Below are 18090 nucleotides of genomic sequence, written 5' to 3'. Positions count from 1 at the left end.
AATCAGACATACTATTTGAAGCTTGTTGGAGCAAATGTGTTTTAATTGTAACTCAGATGTTGCCTGGTTTGTGCAGTGGCTTACAGATATAAAGTCAGGAGACAATTGGTGTTTAATGACATGTGCTGTGATGTGAAATGCACACTATTGCACATGAGCACACTGACAGCTACAGTACGGGCGCACACTACCTGCACGCACGCACACACGAATGCAGACAAGCAAGCTCACGCTCTTCTTCTCATTTGAACTTAATTCAAATCAACAGAGGGAACACTGGAAGCCAATCAGATGCTCTTTCTCTCACATCAAGCTATTTGATTTTGTATTTTGAAAACAAAGAACTTAACCAACAATTGCAATGAACATCACTAAGAAGCAGGAATGTTGATTTGGGGTTAGCAGCAGCCAGGAAGCAAGAGACGTGATGGCAGCTATTATGTACAGTTTAATTCTGACAGCTGCAAATGGAAGGGAGACAAGTAAATGATTATGAACAGGGGCGAAGGGGGAGGGGTGTCAGAGTGAAAAACAGTGACATCATGGGCCTGTTTTAGAGTACTTAAACAGCCACGAGACAGTTTAAGGAGAACTCTTTAGAAAAATGGCAGAATGTGTCTGAAAAGCAGAAAATGGAACAACAATAATAACAGCAGCAAAATGTGGAATATGAGCATAATTTGACTGAGCTCATAAAATGTCAGCAGATCTAAAACAGCTGTATTCTGTTTTATTGTTGCCATTTAGTATCCGCTCTGTTCTCGGGAGAAAAACTTCACAAATGCCTCTTGACGATCCAACGAGAGCAGCTCTCCATCTCGTGGCTCTGAGTCGCAAATGATTTATTAGAAGTCCTCAAGATGACGCCATTAACACGCAGCGTGGAATAATACATGGAGTGCTCTCCTCTCTGCGCAGACACAAACCAAACAGAGGACACAGGTTGTTTAGACTTGACCTTCCTCTCTGTTTGTGTCATCTGGGAACGTTGCTGCATCTCCATCCCGTCGTAACATTTAATTTGCAGCACGCTCGGCCCGGGGTGTCAGTCCAGGAATAGCAATGCTCTTGCTTTCATTTTTGCTAAATTCTCCACGTTTAGTGCAGACGTACATGTGGATTCCATGTGCTTTGACTCCACCTACAGTTTCCATAGAGCACCACATATTATATATGTGCTTGTGGACTTTGACCCAGGAGGAGAGAAGAATTGGCGATGATATTTCACCTGAACCGGATGCCACAGGCTTTAAATAAAAGTAAAAATGCACACTTGATAATCACGAGATATAAGTAGAATGCTACAGGAAAGCTTTTTGTGTAGGTCGAGGCTTGTTTTGAGATTGGCAGCGATACACAAAGAGAGTGTTGTGAAAATGAGGAAGACATTTTCCATCAGTGACAGAGGGCACTTTCGCCCGACTCCCAGTGCTCAGCAGACAGAATGACAGCATGCTGACCTCTCTCTGTGCGACAGACCACTGCTGATGACAAGGTGTATTTTGGATGGCAGTGGCCTGCTTCCTGCAGGAAACCATAGACACAGCTAAGTGGGCCTGTGCCACTTTTTCTTTGATCTATTACCATGTGTTTTATTGCTTAATCTTATTTTTTTTGCACTATATATTTTAACACTACTGCACTACCTTTCTTGCCTGTTTCCAGGCAATAAAAACTGCCAGTCAGCAGGGGGGGGAGAAATAAAACACAGAGTTAACGGTTACTACTCAGACAGGCTAATAAAAAGCAAAAGCGGTGATTGGTGTAATTCCAAATGGGTTTTTTTGCAAAAGGTTGGTGTTTGGTGTGCATTTGAAGAGGTGGTTTTTTTTGCTACTCTGATCCCCATCAGGTAGTATCTTGCACCTCTCAAGTGCAACAACGCTTGAGGGGTAGTCTTGATGTGTGTTTTTGGGGACGTTTGAGAAACTAGCTTCAGGCGAGAGGTAGATCAGAGAGATGTGGCTACTTGACAGAGTTTACCATTGCCTGGAGGTGGAAAGGTGCCAGTCCATACTTGGATTTTTAGACTGGTATCAAGCTATGACTGGGTGCCAGTGGAGGTTTTAAAAGGCAGTCGTATTGTAGCAGTTGGAAAGGCTGAGCATCTGTATATTAAGGCTAACATTGAGGAAATTACTTATTTGCCTGTATTTTAAACACGTACACTTTAACCTCTGCTGTGTATGTGAAGAACAAACCAGTAAATAGAGAAAAAGAGCCATTGTTGCCACAGTTATTGAGACCGACGGGTAGTTTATTGGGGAACTGAATGGTAAAAATTAGACATACATGTCAACAACAACCTGACCATTGAAATGCATGCTGAGAACATCACTCTGAATATTATAAATGGATATCTAACAAATAAAACACGTGGAGAAAGTTAGTAATTTAGCCATTCTTTTTAAGGTCTTCTTTCCTCCTCATTGTGGTACTCTTTCTCCATTTTAAAGTAGACTTATGTGAAATCTCCTGTGCGCTGTCAGATGAAAACTGAGAAAATGCAACTGATGCAGATGGTTCTGACAGTCCAGGGAACTTCAAAGGTCCCAGTGTACTCTGGTTGAGTGTTTTCCTGAGTCCCTCTGAGCTTTCTGAGAAGCTCAAATGTCAGTCTCAGATCTCGGCTCTACCTGCAGTGTACACAAAGCACATCTAACTGCATTTACAGGTCTGGGTACTTGCTATGTACAGTATGTCTGACTTGACTCAGGTGCTCGAAACTGAAATAGAGTGGCTGTGGCCAGCCCTATGAATAAATTGTGCTGCAGTATAAATTGCAGAGGTGGCCCTGCCAGTTTTATTGGGATTTAGGATAGTCGTCACATCATTTAAAACCCATTCCTCCCCTCAGTTAGCTGCTCCTCTTCTTTGTTCTGATCTCACGTTTTCTCATCTCACTTCTCCTTCCACCTCTTTTATTTCCCAGCGATTAAAAGAAAGGAAAAGTGACAGTCATTTCCAAGTTAAGATTATTATCAATTTCCTCCCAACAAGCTCTGTGATCTTCTGCAGTGCCTGAGAGGAGAGTAGGACTGGCTATGTGCACGAGGCTTAATCAGTCTGGCTCTTAGTGAGCATGGGTCCATTTGTCCCAGATGCTAATCTGCAGAGCTCAGCTCTGAGGCCAGAAGCACTTTACATGTATTTGCTGCAAAATAACATGAGCAGGCATGCCAAGCCCATCCTGCTCGGGTTTTTGTCTAAGGCCCAGGGAAAGATTTGACACATCGGGGAGGGCAAAGCGTCCCTTTGCACCTCCACCACAAAGCGGTGGTTCACAGCTGTGGGGAGCAGATGCTCTGAGGTTACAGGCACAGGCCTTCGGGGACATCACCGCTCTGCCCTCCAGGGGCTGCATACATAACACACTCTTCAAAGAAAACTTAATGCTAGGAAGGTATTTTGCTGTCAGTTCTGTGACTTCAGCTTAGAAATATAGTATGTGTTCGATACGATAGTGCATTATGTGGTTATTGCAGAACACTGCAGAATGCTTACTTTGCAAAAAGAAGCGCATAGTTTTCTCCACACTGTGTGGCTACATACTGTAGTGGTTTACATGTTCATGTGCAAATGAAAGGTTGCTGGTTTACTTCCAGTCAGAGACAAAAATCCCCTTAGAGTTGTGTTGGTAAGGGCATCCGGAGTAAAACTGCAAACTCAGACATGCGACCCTGCTGTGATGGTCCTTTGTGAACGAGGGAGCAGACAAAAGTAGCATCTGCAGTCTTTTCCACCCTAACAATAACACATGAAATAAATGGATGTGAGATTTAGCAACCCATTAACGTACAATCTCTGAGTAAGCATTGCTCTAAGAGTCGGTTCCTCTTTGATTTATTCATATATTCTTCCCTCTGTGTCTAAATGACCATTAGACGTAGCCAGCATCGCGCTCAGATTTCACTCACAGAGAGTCTTAGATTTCTTCAGACCACTTAAGCCTGACCAGACATGTTTGAAAAAAATGTGTTTAGCCAAAAGGCCAGCGCTGTCAGCTCTGGGGCTGCTCACGATGGGATAATCTGCGCCGACTGTCGATAACCGAGCGCCCTTTCTCAGTCCCAACCAGACCCGATCCCTCACAGGTTAAAATCTGCATTAAAATCATTTAGCATGGCCTGTCTGGGCTTTGCTGCTGCAAATTATTGCAAGCGGATTTCTTTCTCTGTTGCACATTGTTTTGCCCGTGATTCTGCGCTCACACTTTCTCTTGGCGCTTGGCACTTTCCACAAGTCGTTCCCCAAGGTAAATCCATATCTCTGTTGAGTTTGCCCGTTACGGGAACGAGTGGCAAGAAAAGGCAAGAGCAGGCATAAAATGAAAAGTAAAGAAAACAGAGGCCTCAGTATGGGTGAGTAAATGCAAGAAGAAATCATCTGTTAAAATTCATTAGCCAAGCTTCTCTGAACACAAAATGACAAGACATTAAATATGTATTATTTATGAAATGTCTGTGCTCTCTGAAAAGGGTGTCTAGTGCTGTTAATTACTCAGCCATTCATTCAGAAAAGATTATTTCAAATGGAAAGTGAAAGCAAGGCTAGACAGCAAAAGAGCTGTTAGTTTCTTTCACGCTATTTTTAAATGACATTGGTGAAAATGGAAAAGCTAATTATGGTAGCTCTAAAATTCAAAGCTAATTTGAGAAGCAGCATGTCAGGTTTATTGACATCTTCTGCAGAGTGATGTGGTTTGATGGCCACCGAGGAATCTTGCTGGTGCCGCAAGGGAAAGGGAGGAGTGGCTGCATGAAAATTTCTATTTGCAGAACTTGGTGATAGATTTTTATATTCCCCGATGCCTGGTATTTGTTGACTGCGTAAATAACAGATATGTTCATGTATATTCAAAGCTTCTTGCACATGAAAAGTCAATATTTTGGTGACGATCAGAATTCCAAACAGAGGCCTTTTAGCGAACCCTTGCACAGTAGAAGATGTGGACAAAGTGTTTTCCTCTGGTTTTAAAATGAGAATGATCCCAAACTCGACAAAGACTCCTGGTAAACCTTTTCACATCCTGAAGACCCACGAGGCCATATTTTATCATCAGTCTGATTATGGGGTTCTTTTATTTTCCAACTTGTGGGGAAAAAAAGAAGACTACTTTCAAGGTTTGTGATTCCTCCTTAAAGGCAGTCACCTGGCAAAGTGGGACTGAGAACAGGGCATTTATCCACTTAAAGAGAGCCACCCCAATGATGTCAGTAACAGATGACTGCAAGACACTCCCCTCTCTATCGCCTCACAGCCGGTTTTGGTCACTGAGGGCAGAAGGGAAGGAGGGTGGGGGCAGGGGAGATAATTATCAGTATAAATGAAGCCCTGCGAACGATTCGCACTGCTGGGTCCCCTGATATAGTCTCCAAGGCAACCTCAACACGCTCATTTGTTTTGTAGATGAGTAATTACATCCAATTAGTGGCCAGTGGAAAAAAGGAGTCCAAGAAAGGCCCATTGTTCTGGATAGATTGTGTGAATATTAATAGTGGGACGGTCTGAGGCACAGCGATATGATCGGTGATACTCATGCAGCTGTGGGCACACTCTGCCCATTCTCGTCCTGCATAACAGATCAGATAGCCACTGATGAAAATATATGGCTTTCCGAGTGTGGGCCTGCATGTTTGTGTCTCTGTTGTGCTCCTGTGCCAAACAAAGCCAGTTTCCTACCTGAGCCTCCCTCACCAACAGCGAGCTCTAAATGTTTCAGATTTTATTTGCCAGTATTTGCACCGCCTTATTCCCTTATTTTTCTCTAACCGAGCCCTGCCCAGTTTGTGGTAATTGATACTTTTAAAGGCTAAATTGCATAAGATTGGTGTTTATTGTCCTTGGCATGTGTTTGGGTTTTTTCTTCTTCTTTTTTTAATGAATGATAAACTGTATGGATCTGCATCTGATCCTCAACCCAGTTGATTGTTGTATGTTTTTTGGCCTGTTGTGTTGCAGTTTTCCATTTATTGTTGTCGTGAGCTTCTTTTAGTATCATCCAACATCATTTTAAGACCTCTGGCTGCAACTGGTGGTTGCAGTTGTCACGTTTGAACAAATTTTCTTCCCAGTGAGCAAAAAAAGTCTTCTGTTCACATAAAACTTTAGTTTTCTGGGTAAGCAGGAAAGTTGTTTAGAAAGACACAAAGGGTCTCACTGGGTTGGAACCTCACCTCAAATTAAAGGGTTCTCGTTATTTTTCATGTCAACCCTGACCACAGGTTTAAAGATGCACCCACTTCAGCTGATTGCTTTTAACACTATTTTTGCTTCAGTAGCCCTAATACCGTACTTTAATGTCGGTTTTGTCTAAACAATAATAACAGTAATTATCAACCTAAATCCAGCAAATCACCTACATCTACTCGAGAGTGTGCATGTCATCTACACCTTCCTAATGCTGCTACTTCACAAGATCACACTGATTACAATATGGTTCATTTTCAGCTGCCTTTATTGTCGGTTTTATATCGTATGAAAGTGACTTTTTTTTTATTGTACACTCACAAGGCGAGTTTGCACCGTTTTAAACTGGTGATATATTTGGAATGGATTCCTTATGAATCCCTAATAACGTGGTTTGTGCTATTGTCAATGTTTTTTCCCCATTATAATTATTCCATTGATCCAGCTTTTCCTCATTAGCAAGGCCAATCAATTTTCAGTGACATTTTTCTAAGTGAAGTAAATGGAATGATTGCTTCTTGAGCTTTGTTCAATGTGTCAGGCATTATGTGACGTACGTGGGAAGCCTGCCCTATTTGGAGCCTATAATTTGATGAGTGGGCAGACAGCCCACAAGTGGTGAGATCAGAGTGCTAAAAAGCATTGGCGGGGAGAAACATGGCTGGTGCTTACTTTCCATTTGGCAGAAGTGGACTGTCTCACTCTGAATGGGTAGAGGTGAAGTGGCTTTGAATGGCTATTCGCTCCAGGACCCAAATAAAAAAACAAACACACAGCAGGGGAAACCCAGCATGGAAAAGCCGGTGTCACCAATCTCAGTCCCTCCTGAGTAGATTAACTCTCTTATCAAAGAGGTGTGAGAAGGAGCAGTTTCTTTTAATTGCACTCTTTATATGAGCAGCTTGCCACAGATTAAGAGAACAAGCAATAAATGTCAGCACGACTTATTGCTGAATGACATTTTCTAAACTGTTGATAATCCACCATCTGTGTCAAAGAAAGAATTCGAAGAGGCCAATCTAAGACGTGCTCAGAGTACTTAGTACACTTGAGAATTCTTATCATCAATAAACATGAACGTGTCTGTATCTCATTCACATAAAAAGCTTATCAGTTTTTATTGGTCCAAAAAAAACGAGGGGTTTAAATTAATTATCGATCAGTGCGCTCTGTGTTTCTTTTCATTTAAATGACAAAAGCTTCCTCCAGGTACGTCAAGTAAGAACTGTCGGTTTGAAATGAGAAATGTATTGACCTGCTTTGACCTGATTCTTAGATTTTTTTTTTTTTTTTAGCTCACTCATTAATGCTTGCAAACAAACACTGGGACAGGTCAGTTATGCAAAGCTGTGGCCTTACTGTGTATTTTGTATTTATTGCTTTTGGTCCATTTCAATTAAGTTAATGAGCAGTTTTTAATTATATCCTTTCATGGAATTATTTTATACGTCCATTATTTTCGAGTTAGTGTATATACAATATAGCTGAACATAGCAAACACGGACCATATGCCAGGGGGTCTGGCCACATGGCAGGAGCTGCTGGGGAGGGAGGGCAGGGAGGGCCAACTAAAGCAGACAAAATATAAGGATGTGACCTTAAAATGGTGTAAAGCACCATCGAGCTATGCTTATCAATCTGGACACTTTGACTATGACAATGAACAAGTTGATTTCCACAATGATGGAGTCCCCTCCCCTCCCCCTCCCCACCCTATACTGTATCTCCCAGGCCTCCCCGATTATGGGTTTTACTCTGCGCCCAGTGACCAGAGGGGGGGGCCCTGCTCCTTTGCTGACTATGGCTCCCTGGGGCCCCAAGCGGCTCAGATGCTGCACAGTGAGCATGCCACCTCCGCCTGCAACTCCCCCCTACAGCACCTACACAGCCCGGATCAATTTAAGAACCCAGGTTTGTATCTGAGCATCTATCTCATCCACATTTTGGACTTTTCAGTTTGATTCATGACATTTTTCCATGCAGATGATCTAATCTTTTTTATACACATATACATATTTTCTCTTACTTTTGTTGAGGAAAAAAAATCCCTTTGAAAAATGATGATTAAAAAATGTCTTGCTGACAAAGTAGTATTGCATGTTCTTCCTCCTTTTTTTTTCTACAGTTTTTAATGTAGATCTTTTGTTCCTTTGTGAAGTTATGTTCCAGCCCCTGCTTGCACATAAGGGGGTCGACATATACAGAATGTAATCCTTCATTTGCATGTGAACCAAATAACTACTGATGATGTCTGAGAGTACACTGGCCACTCTGACAGAGCTCAGGTTTATGTTAATTTGGAACAGCAAAGGAGAGAGCAAGTGTGGGAGTGAGTGCCATTTTTTTTCAGTCAAGCCCTTTAGGAATTCTTAGTGTAAGAGTGATTGCCGTATTATTAGTGTGTGAAATTGGTAGAAATGCTGTACAGTGTTGAACACTTAATGGACAACTTTTTTTTGCACAATACAGCCATTACTCCGCAACACAAGCACATTTTCTTCTTCTGTGCTTTTTTTCTGATCTTCTCTCTTATGTAATCATAGCTGTTAAAAAGCAAGGGATGAGACTAAGTCAAATGGAGTTCATGTTGCGATTTCAGAAACTGCGAGCTTTATGCAGATAAATTAAATAGAATTTCAACCTGATATTTTTTGTTTGAGAGCAGACAGGAATTTTTAATATATGCTGACTTTTAAAATAAAAGTGTTTATGTCAAATGTGTGTCATGGTGATGGCGATCTTTTGACTGTGTTTTTACAGACAGTGTTTCTTTCATTAAATTCCTGCTTAGTGGAATATCGTCATGAGATCATGGGAACCCAGTGTATAATCATCCAATCAACCACCACTCTGGCTGTCTTTCCACCCAACAGTATAACTGTTTTTTTTTAAAAAAAAAAAGACAAATATACATATAGAAAGCAAAGCGATTTGTCCTGTCAGTCTTTTTGGGCTGAGGTCATGAGTGCGGGCAAGATTTTTCCCCCTAATGGTTAAAGTGTTGGCCAGCTGCCCCCGGCAGATGTTGGCATTTACTACAGGCTGTCTGTGTAACCTTTAGTACAGCTAGCAGACAAAAAAATGCACAAGACGAGCCTTTTAAAGACAACAAATTACAGAGATGTAACTTTGTGGAGTTGTAAAGGAATTGTTGGAGGCTTTTGTGATAATACTTGTACACATGAGGCAGCAACATCAGCAGAAAAGTGTTTGAGAAAACACTTTTCTTCTTATAGATTTGCTAAGCAGCGTGGACTGTTTGATGGGATAAACATCTATATAGGAGAGGGAAAGAGCTGATTTCTTCCCATCGCTGCAAGTACACATCAATCGCCCTTGTCTGTCGATTGTGAGGCTAAGTGACGTGCTGATTTATAGTATTTGATAGGCGATTTGGAGCAGTTAAGTAAAGAGTAAAGAGGTGTTTAGGTCAAAAGTCATGTTGCCTCGGCTCTTTAGCAGCACCTAATGAATATGTCTCTGCTGCACGCATGGCCCCTGAAATATTCGTTGAGTTGTTGAAGCTGAAGCTTGTCTCACCTGAGAGGGCACGTTCAAATCCTGAGTGAGTCAGCGTAGCTTAATTGCGTCGTAGCACGTGGGCTTTGTTTGTGGAATAGACTTGGAATCTGCAGCCAACCTTGAGCCTATGTGAAATTCAGAGACATTTAATTGTGGGTGTTTTGAAGGAGATAAAATTCAATCAGAATGTTTGACAAAAATGTAATTGACTTATAAATTACACAAGTATACAAAAACATCCGGAGATGGCAACTCCCACCAAGTGCAAGGGCTATCATCGTTGCAGGACGTAAAAAAAATGATAATAAAAAAATAATAAAAATCTCTCTCCATGCTTTTTCATGAGATATATTATTCAATATGGTTTCTTGAAATTTTATTTCAAGGTCAACTTTGACCTTGGTGCTAACAATGAAGGTCAAGGTCAAATGCTTAGCCAACCTAGGTACTCATGCCCTCTGAGGCCTAGTATACTGTTCTAAAATTTGAAGACAATCCATAAAAAAATTGTGGGTAATATAAAGGGTTTAAAAAAAAAAAAGAAAAAAAAAGTTTACATTTAGTGTGACCTTAACCTTAAACCAATTTTCATTAAAATTGAACCAGCTTGAGCTGTTATTGGTATCTACCGTCCCACAACATTTGAAAATGATATCTTGGAAACTTTGGACGCTAGATTGCTAACGAGCAGACAGACAAACAAACAGAACCGATTAAAAGCTTCCTCCCTTCAAAGGGCAGATAATTAGATTTAAAGATATGAATTCTTTAAATAACTGATCGTATCTGTTACAAACACAAGATTGATCATTTTCTCTCCAATCTTTTTTTTTTTTTTTGTCTTTATGAAAAAAGGATGTATATTCCAGATAATAACAGAAAAATGCGTTACAGTGGAGTCTGGCGTTCTTTTGGCTAAATGCACAAACCACTGCAGCCTCTACATCAAAAAATTACTTTCACTGAGAGAGGGGTGAGCTGCACTCCAATAAAAATCACCAGTTATAGGAAATGAGGATTGCCATTTCAACTGGAAAAAAAAATCCTTAATTATATAATAAGCCAGCCTACTGGGGGCTGTGTGGGCAAGATAAGCGCACTAGCAACTCTCCGTTTAAAGTCCTTACAGTTACAGCAGTGTCAACTCCACTAGATATATGTTTAGTGAGATGGCTTCATTTTCCTAGAGTGCCACACATAAATATCTGAAGCATGCTTTGAGGTGCTTCCAGTGAACCTAACCTGTCTGTTGCGGCTTTGATAGATGGAGCGGTGATACGTTAAACAAGGTGACAATGATAGTTAGTTTACCGTGTGTGTGTGTGCGTGTCTCCATCAGCGCGTTGGAGCCACAGCAGTCACACTGTGTCTTTTTCCATGCTCTACAAAGACCTCCTCTCAGGCATCACAGGGTTCATGAGCTAATATATATACACAAGATGGAGCATTTTCTGTGGTCGGAGGATTTTTCTTTTTAATGCAGTTGCACAGTTTTTTTTCACAGTTTGTCTGTGAATAAGGGTGAGATGGAGGGTTATGCGAAGCTGACAGCAAAGGAGATTGCTGTTAAGTGATCACTGCATTTTTCTTTCTCCCCGGCTGTTTTTCCTTGTATTGCTAGTGTTATTGGCCTTTAGCAGGCATATGGATTTTCAAAAGGCATTTTATTATACTGAGTTGCTCTTACTCACAGGGCAAAAGGTGGTAAGTCACGTACAGTATTTCTTTTTTATCCCCCACCCTACAAGTTTGGACCTGCCGACGAACTCGGGTCAGGCTTTTATATTTCCTCAGTTTCCCTCCTTCTCTTGCCTGACATACCCATTTTATTTTATGCTGGAAGTTACTCTTGCAGACTAAAAAGCTGAAAAGTGTTAAATATTATATGATTTTGTTTTGGGGGGTTTTTTTGGGGGGGGATATACCTAGTAGATCATATAAGAAAATAGAGGGTAGTATTTCAAATTCTGGGGCTCAGAATGCTCACCAAAAATTTCAGATCCTCATAATCCTTTGTTCCTCTACTTATGCTACAGCCAATGTCGCTGTACAAGTACTCCTTCACATTATGCATGTCAACATTTACACTGCAACCTTACTAGTTTATTAGCATGATGGAAGTATTTTTAGCAACGTGCCTGTTTTGTGTTGTGCATGACTATACAAAGTGAATGTTATTCCCGTGCATAATACACGCAGCATGTAGATTATATTTAGAATCTCATACTGGATTCACCCCTAATTTTGCTTGTTTGGTATGAAATTAAGCCAAAATCCTGCACCATTTTTCAGTCGATTACAAATTAAATTGAACGCACAGCATCAAATACAGTAACCTGTAATATGAGCAAGCCCTTCAAGACAAATGTATGAATCCAGTAATGCGTTCTTTTGATTTCAATTTGCCCATTGAGTCACAAGAGTAAGGATATACTGATCTTTGTTGGGGGTTTCTGAGCTGCTCCGCTCCTCGCTGTGTTTGTATGCAGGTGCCAACCCGTCAAGGCCCGGAGGTTTCCCCGGCGCTAATAGTCCAGGGCCTGTGGCTGACCTATATGGACCTAGCAGCCAGGATTCAGCTGTGGGCAACTACATCAGTGCTGCTAGCCCTCAGCCTGGCTCTGGCTTTGGCCCCAGCATCACAGTAAGTACTAAAATTCCGACTGCACCTCCTGCTTCTTCTTCTGCACTAAAATTAGACGTTAAAAAAAATGCAAATGGGCTTCAATTGCAACATTCTGTAAAGCAGCTCAGTGTTTGCATAAAAAGTAGCATTTATTCTTTTACTGAATTGACTAAAAATAATCACTGCTGTCGTCTTAGAAAATATCCAGGGAAGCATTTTTGCTGCTGTCAGATTCAGGGCTCCCATAATAATGTAGTACATCAGTGTTAAAGCCCATCGCAGCTCTGTAAGTTATCTGTGTCAAAAGCAAATGTTTTTCCCCTCTAGCTGTTGCACAAATCACCTCACTTCAGATCCTGCATCACCTGCCCAGAACAAATTTCTTTTATTTTTAGAACCCCATCTGTCCCAGAGCTGGAGTTCACTCCATTGCTAGGACGATGCTCCCACACAGGTTTTTGTGTCTCCCAGTGCCCTTGTCCAGTTAGGCTTGCTCAGCCACATGCTGTTGAACTTTTCTCTCTGATCGGTTAGCAGCTGGTCGCCAAGTCAGTGCGTAAGTGTTAGGACTACAAAGGAAGAAGAGGTGACGGTAATAAAGAGAATATTGTGAGGGATTTCCCCATCAGAGTGCTAATAATTCCACCTTCCTTTGAAGGTGAAGAAAAAGACATTAAAATTGTGCTCTCAAACTCCGTGTTCTCTGTGAACCGATCTATTATCATAAGTATTGGAGAGATCATCTTAAAGCCAGTAGGAACATCTTTACTTCTAAAAGGAACTCTAAGAAGAAAGTTTAGCCATTCAGATTCATTCCTCTTATTTCCCGTGTTTTCCCAACATTGCAGCAGTTTGAGTCTATGCAGGGTGGAAACCTAGCAAGAGCTAGTTTACTAAAGACATATGTAATGGCTTAACAAGGATTATTTCTACATTCAAAATAAATGAGACTTAGCAGTCAGTTCCCATCATAAACTACTCCCTCTCTGTTTTTTAGCATTCCTAAGACAGTTTTCTGAGAGCAGCCAAAGACTGAATGAGCCAAAGTTAAATCTGATGTACTTAGCTTATTTACTGTCAATAAAGGAAAAGGCTCAAACGCCACGAAAGAAGACCCAATCAGCACTTTGTTTACTCGTACGTTAGTCTACCTTCGACCTCGCCGAGTAATTAAATTTTTTTACCGTGTGAATTTTCTGGCCCTAGCAAAGTGCAGCAGGATTTCAGTTCACATCGGAGCATGTTTGTGCTGCTTTACATGACTGAACTGAGTGACACAGTGTAAACTATAAAAATAACACCTGCTTTCTGCAACAAGCTCATTAATGCATGGCTTAACTGAGATGGAATAACGACAAGCCCATTAGTACAGCGAGCGAGCGCCGAAAAGACTACAGGGTGAAGACGCTCGTTCCAAACTTTATAGTCCACATCATTAACTTGAATTTCATGCTACAGTAAACAGATATTTATCTTTTTATTTGTTTAGGTGATCCTCTGGTTGTGGTATTTTGTGGTGCTTTTTTCTTTTTTTTAAATCTAAGCCTTTGTGGCAAACTGTGGCTTATGCTGCATTCTGAAATCACACATGTTCTGAGAAGTACCACAGGAGATTTATCACGTTGTGCGCTTGAATCAGTTGAACTAAGTGCGGCGGTTTAGCGAAGATGTCGTGAATGTGACGCTTGCACTATACGGCTGTAATGCCTTGTTGCTATTGGATAATGTCACAAATGTACAAAACAGGTAAAAGAGCTCGTTTAGATGTTTGCAGCCGTGCGTAATTGATTTATGATATCCACGCAAAGCAGAGCTTAAGAGAAAAAAAACATTTTAAAGCCTTTTTCCTCCCTGAGCAAAGCCCCTATTATTAATTGCTTTAGGTCCACTGGCTATCTGCTTTAATCTGCTGGTCTCAGTGTAGGAAGCAAAATATTTGCTATGAAACACCACGCTGGCTCATTTTCAAGGCAGATTTACCAGCAGATAGTTCACAGATGGAAATGAGGCCATTTGTTACAATTATTTTCCATTTGTTGCAACAGTTTGTAGCCATAGTTTATTACTGAGTTAGAGAATAGAACAAGTCTTTTAACCCCCCCACCACAAAAATACAAAAAATTCGGAAGGGATGAGATTAATATTGAAGCAGCAGAGTGCAGCTGATTTATGAAAGAGGTGGGTGAAGAATATGCGGTGTATTTTACCAACATTATTCAAGCCGGGCCTTCCGATTCCCTTACGGAGAGTCAGTTTTTTCCCATAGTACTACTAGACTAAATCACCACTTCAGAATCACAGCGAATCAATAAAGGAGAGGTGATGCAGCAGGCCTCTGACTTCCTGCTCCAGCCGAGATGATCTCTCTATTCAGACCATTAAAATAGGAAATGATTCAGAACTAAAATTCGTTTCATAATTCACTTCTTTACCGAGGACGCTGTTGAACCAAGCGCATATAAGATCGTCATATCTCAGGAGCTCACGGATGACTTCAGATTCACCGATTTGTCCTTCTGTCTCACGCTCCACTGATTTTATTAATCCCTTTAGCCAGTACGAAAACAGCTACTGCGAAGAAGCTTTAATGAACTTAACTGTTTTTTTATGCAAGACAATTAGAGCGCAATTAGCTGATTGAGGTGATAAAGACAAGCAAGCGCTGCTGAAAGTGCTTCTCTCCTTTTCACTGTTGTGTTTGAATCCAATCATTTTTTACAGACCTGTCAGTAGGAAAGCTCACAGTGTCCTGATAAGTGAGCCTCAGTAATAAAAGCCATTCAATAGTCAGAAGCACACTGATCTTACTGAAGGCTGTTTATGATCCTATTCTCGGCATTCTTTCAGATGAAATCACTTGTGTATGTTAGCATGAATGGGGATTGTGTGTATTATTACATATTTTGTATTTAGATCCTGTAATCTGAGTGCTGCATTGTTATAAGAGCTTGCATTATTAAATGCAGTATGAATCATTTACTGTACAGAGCATATCTAACTGTTTTTAATATCTTTTAGCATTACGTGGCTTTTTCTTCCTGATGTAATGTTGCAATTATTCTTTTTGCAAGAGTGTTAAAAGAGTTGGTTTGATATTTCAGTATTCTCCTGCTCTGCTCCTCAACATGATCACAACATTCACATTCATGCTAGCTGTGAAAAAAAAGAAGAAGTTGATATGATACTCACTTTTCTCTCTTTGAAATGCATACTGACAAAAGCACTAACTGTACACTTTTAGGGCCCGTTGATTGCGACAGCTTTTACAAATGGATACCATTGAACAGGTGGCCGGTTGCCATCTCATCAGAGGTATTGCATTTTATTTACTGTGCATTTCTATCAGTATCTATCTGTACTATGTGTTCATCGCATTAATCGTTGTTCCTTCACCTCTCTTTGGGGAAACACAGAGCTGGTAGTAACGTGTGAGTGTGGCGAGGTGGTTTGTTTGAGGTCTTTCTCCAAAAACTAATAAATACAACTGATAAAAAGGACAGAAGATTAGCAGACATTACGAGAATTTTAATCATTTTGTGATTGTTTATGAAGGAAAGCTTCATATCGGTTACCCGCACACATACTACCGGTTCTTCAGTTTTTCTTTCCTCCTTCTTTTTGACATTTTGAAATGTTTCCATCCTAAAATAGTCACATGTCTGTGTAGAAAAATCACATGTCTTGCTATTCAACCAGAGGGGATGTCACAGTTTAAAGTGTTTTTGACCTAAGCTCTGGCTGTCCAAGGACAGGACTCTCATTACAATTCTTTCACAACTTTTTAAATCGAAACTGCAAAATCTTTCACTAACAAGCAGCCGAGGTGTAGGAAGAATCTTTGAGGAAGGGAATTGCTTATTACTACATGACCTTCTTTTTGCTAACACTGTCCCTCATATGTACAGCCACAATGTCATATATAAAACCTTGTCTGCCCTACAGATACTTGTAGATGTTTGATGTGCATAAAATGTATTTTTGTATACGTTTTTAAACTTATTACAAGAGTCCACAGCACGATATACCACACCTGCCACTTTATTAGGTACGTCAACGAGTATAACGAGCGTGGGTATGTTGTGGTCAAAGGGGATAGGTAAGATCAGTAACAGTAGGCTAGGCTGTAGCATTTAAACAGTGCTCAGTCGGTACCAATAGGCCCAAAGTTGGCAAAAAATATCACCGTCACACCACAACCAGTAGCCTGAAATGTTGATACAAGGCAGAATAGAGCAATGCTTTCATGTAGTTTCCACCGCATTCTGGCTCTACCATCAGAATGAAATTGTTTTTTCCCACTTTTGAGGTTGGTGACCCCGTGCAAACTGTAGCCTCAGTTTCCTTTTCTTATCTGACAGGAGTGGCAGGCAATGTGGTCTTCTGCTGCTGTCGGTTTAATTCCATCTAACCAATCAGCTACTGGCATGTGATTGGCTGATTAGATATTGGTATGAGCAGATATATCTAATAAAGTGGCAGGTCAGTATATATGCACAAATGCTAAATTAATAAGCCGTTTAAGTATATAGTGTGGTATTTGTGACAGCCTAGACTTTTTGTTATTGGACAGGCTGTTTTTACAGTAATTGGTGCTTCTGTTATGCTTGCAGGAAATTTTGACCTGTAGCAGTTTCTTAGAATCATATCCCAGTTATTCATGCTTCAGCAAGCCTGCAAAATACGTCACAGCGAGTATTATTTATGTTCGAGACTTACTCTAATTAAATGTATGCTTTCTAATGCTGTTGTTCCTTTTTTTTTCCTTCCTTTTTTTGTTGTTGTGTTTTTTCCTTTATCACCCAGCAGAGTATATCTGGTGGCCCAGGAAAGACAGGACGAAGTTTCTAATTGGCTTTGTGTGCAGGTGATGCTAATCCAACTTCAAGCACTACAGCGTCACCCCGGCAAAACGAACGAAAGTCGGAACCATATGAAGAAGAAAAGAAAATGTTTATCATCTCAGAAAAATAACAACTGCTGTACTATAATCCAAACCTCCTATAACTTTACAACCTGGTTTGGTATGATGTTTCACGTCGAGTTCATTCACCTACTTTCTTCCTCTGTTAGCTTTTCTTTTGATTAGCTTTGAGAGAGTCGTTTTAGTTGAACCTTTAATTTTGTGTCGTTTTTCTTTTCTTTTCTGGTATTGTTGTGTAAATCTTTTTTTTTTTTTTTTTTTTTTTCGTTTGAAGTACGGCGGTCATAGCCAAGAATATCTTCAAAGTCACGTCTTCATCTTTGTACCGGTGAGTCTAAAAGGAAAAAAGCTCGGGATGTTTCATTCAGTCTTTCTGCAAAAAAAAAGAAAAGAAAGAAAACACAAGAAAAAAAAGCTCAGTGCGGAAAGACTCGGAGAAGAAAAAAAAACATTTTAAGGAAATTTTAAAGAAGGTATCTAAGTAATAAATCTTAGTAGCTGTTTTATTTCTTGTGATGTCTCATTGTTAACCATAATTACCTATTTTTGGGCAATACAAAGAGGACTCCAATATTTTTATGGTCCTTTTTTATAAGTGTTGTTTTTGTTGTTTAGAAATATATATATATGCTATAACAAATTTCATATAACTACATTGTGAATTCAAACTTGAGAAAAAGAAATGTAGCTGTACATATTATTCCAGTCACTGCATATAACCAACTCAGTGAGAGAATAGCATATTTTTGTGATGGTGTGTCAAAAGAACATGTTATAGCGTGTGAATAGAAGACAAAGCTGTAAACAGTTATTATTCTACTTTTTTTTTTTC

General features: G+C 40.3%; 1 protein-coding gene across 12 annotated transcripts in view; it reads left to right on the top strand.

Annotated features, from left to right (window-relative positions):
- The window catches only part of msi2b (musashi RNA-binding protein 2b), a 272159-nt gene extending 254657 nt beyond the window's left edge, over positions 1-17502 (top strand). For 4 of the 12 annotated variants that reach the window (XM_005737859.1, XM_013912041.1, XM_013912044.1 and 1 more), the window contains 3 exons: positions 7921-8100; positions 12201-12355; positions 17141-17502. In XM_005737859.1, the coding sequence (XP_005737916.1) occupies positions 7921-8100; positions 12201-12355; positions 17141-17185 (380 nt within the window). In that variant the 3' untranslated portion in view covers positions 17186-17502. Of the gene's footprint in view, positions 1-7920; positions 8101-12200; positions 12356-15578; positions 15650-17140 lie in introns of all 12 variants that reach the window. The other 8 variants (XM_005737860.1, XM_005737857.1, XM_005737866.1 and 5 more) reach the window with 5 other exon arrangements.
- The last annotated feature ends 588 nt before the right edge of the window (positions 17503-18090 follow it).

This window comes from Pundamilia nyererei, unplaced genomic scaffold, assembly GCF_000239375.1.
Source record: "Pundamilia nyererei isolate P.nyererei 1_Seehausen unplaced genomic scaffold, PunNye1.0 scaffold00080, whole genome shotgun sequence".
NCBI classification, from domain to species: domain Eukaryota; kingdom Metazoa; phylum Chordata; class Actinopteri; order Cichliformes; family Cichlidae; genus Pundamilia; species Pundamilia nyererei.
This window is presented reverse-complemented; position numbering and strand designations above follow the sequence as displayed.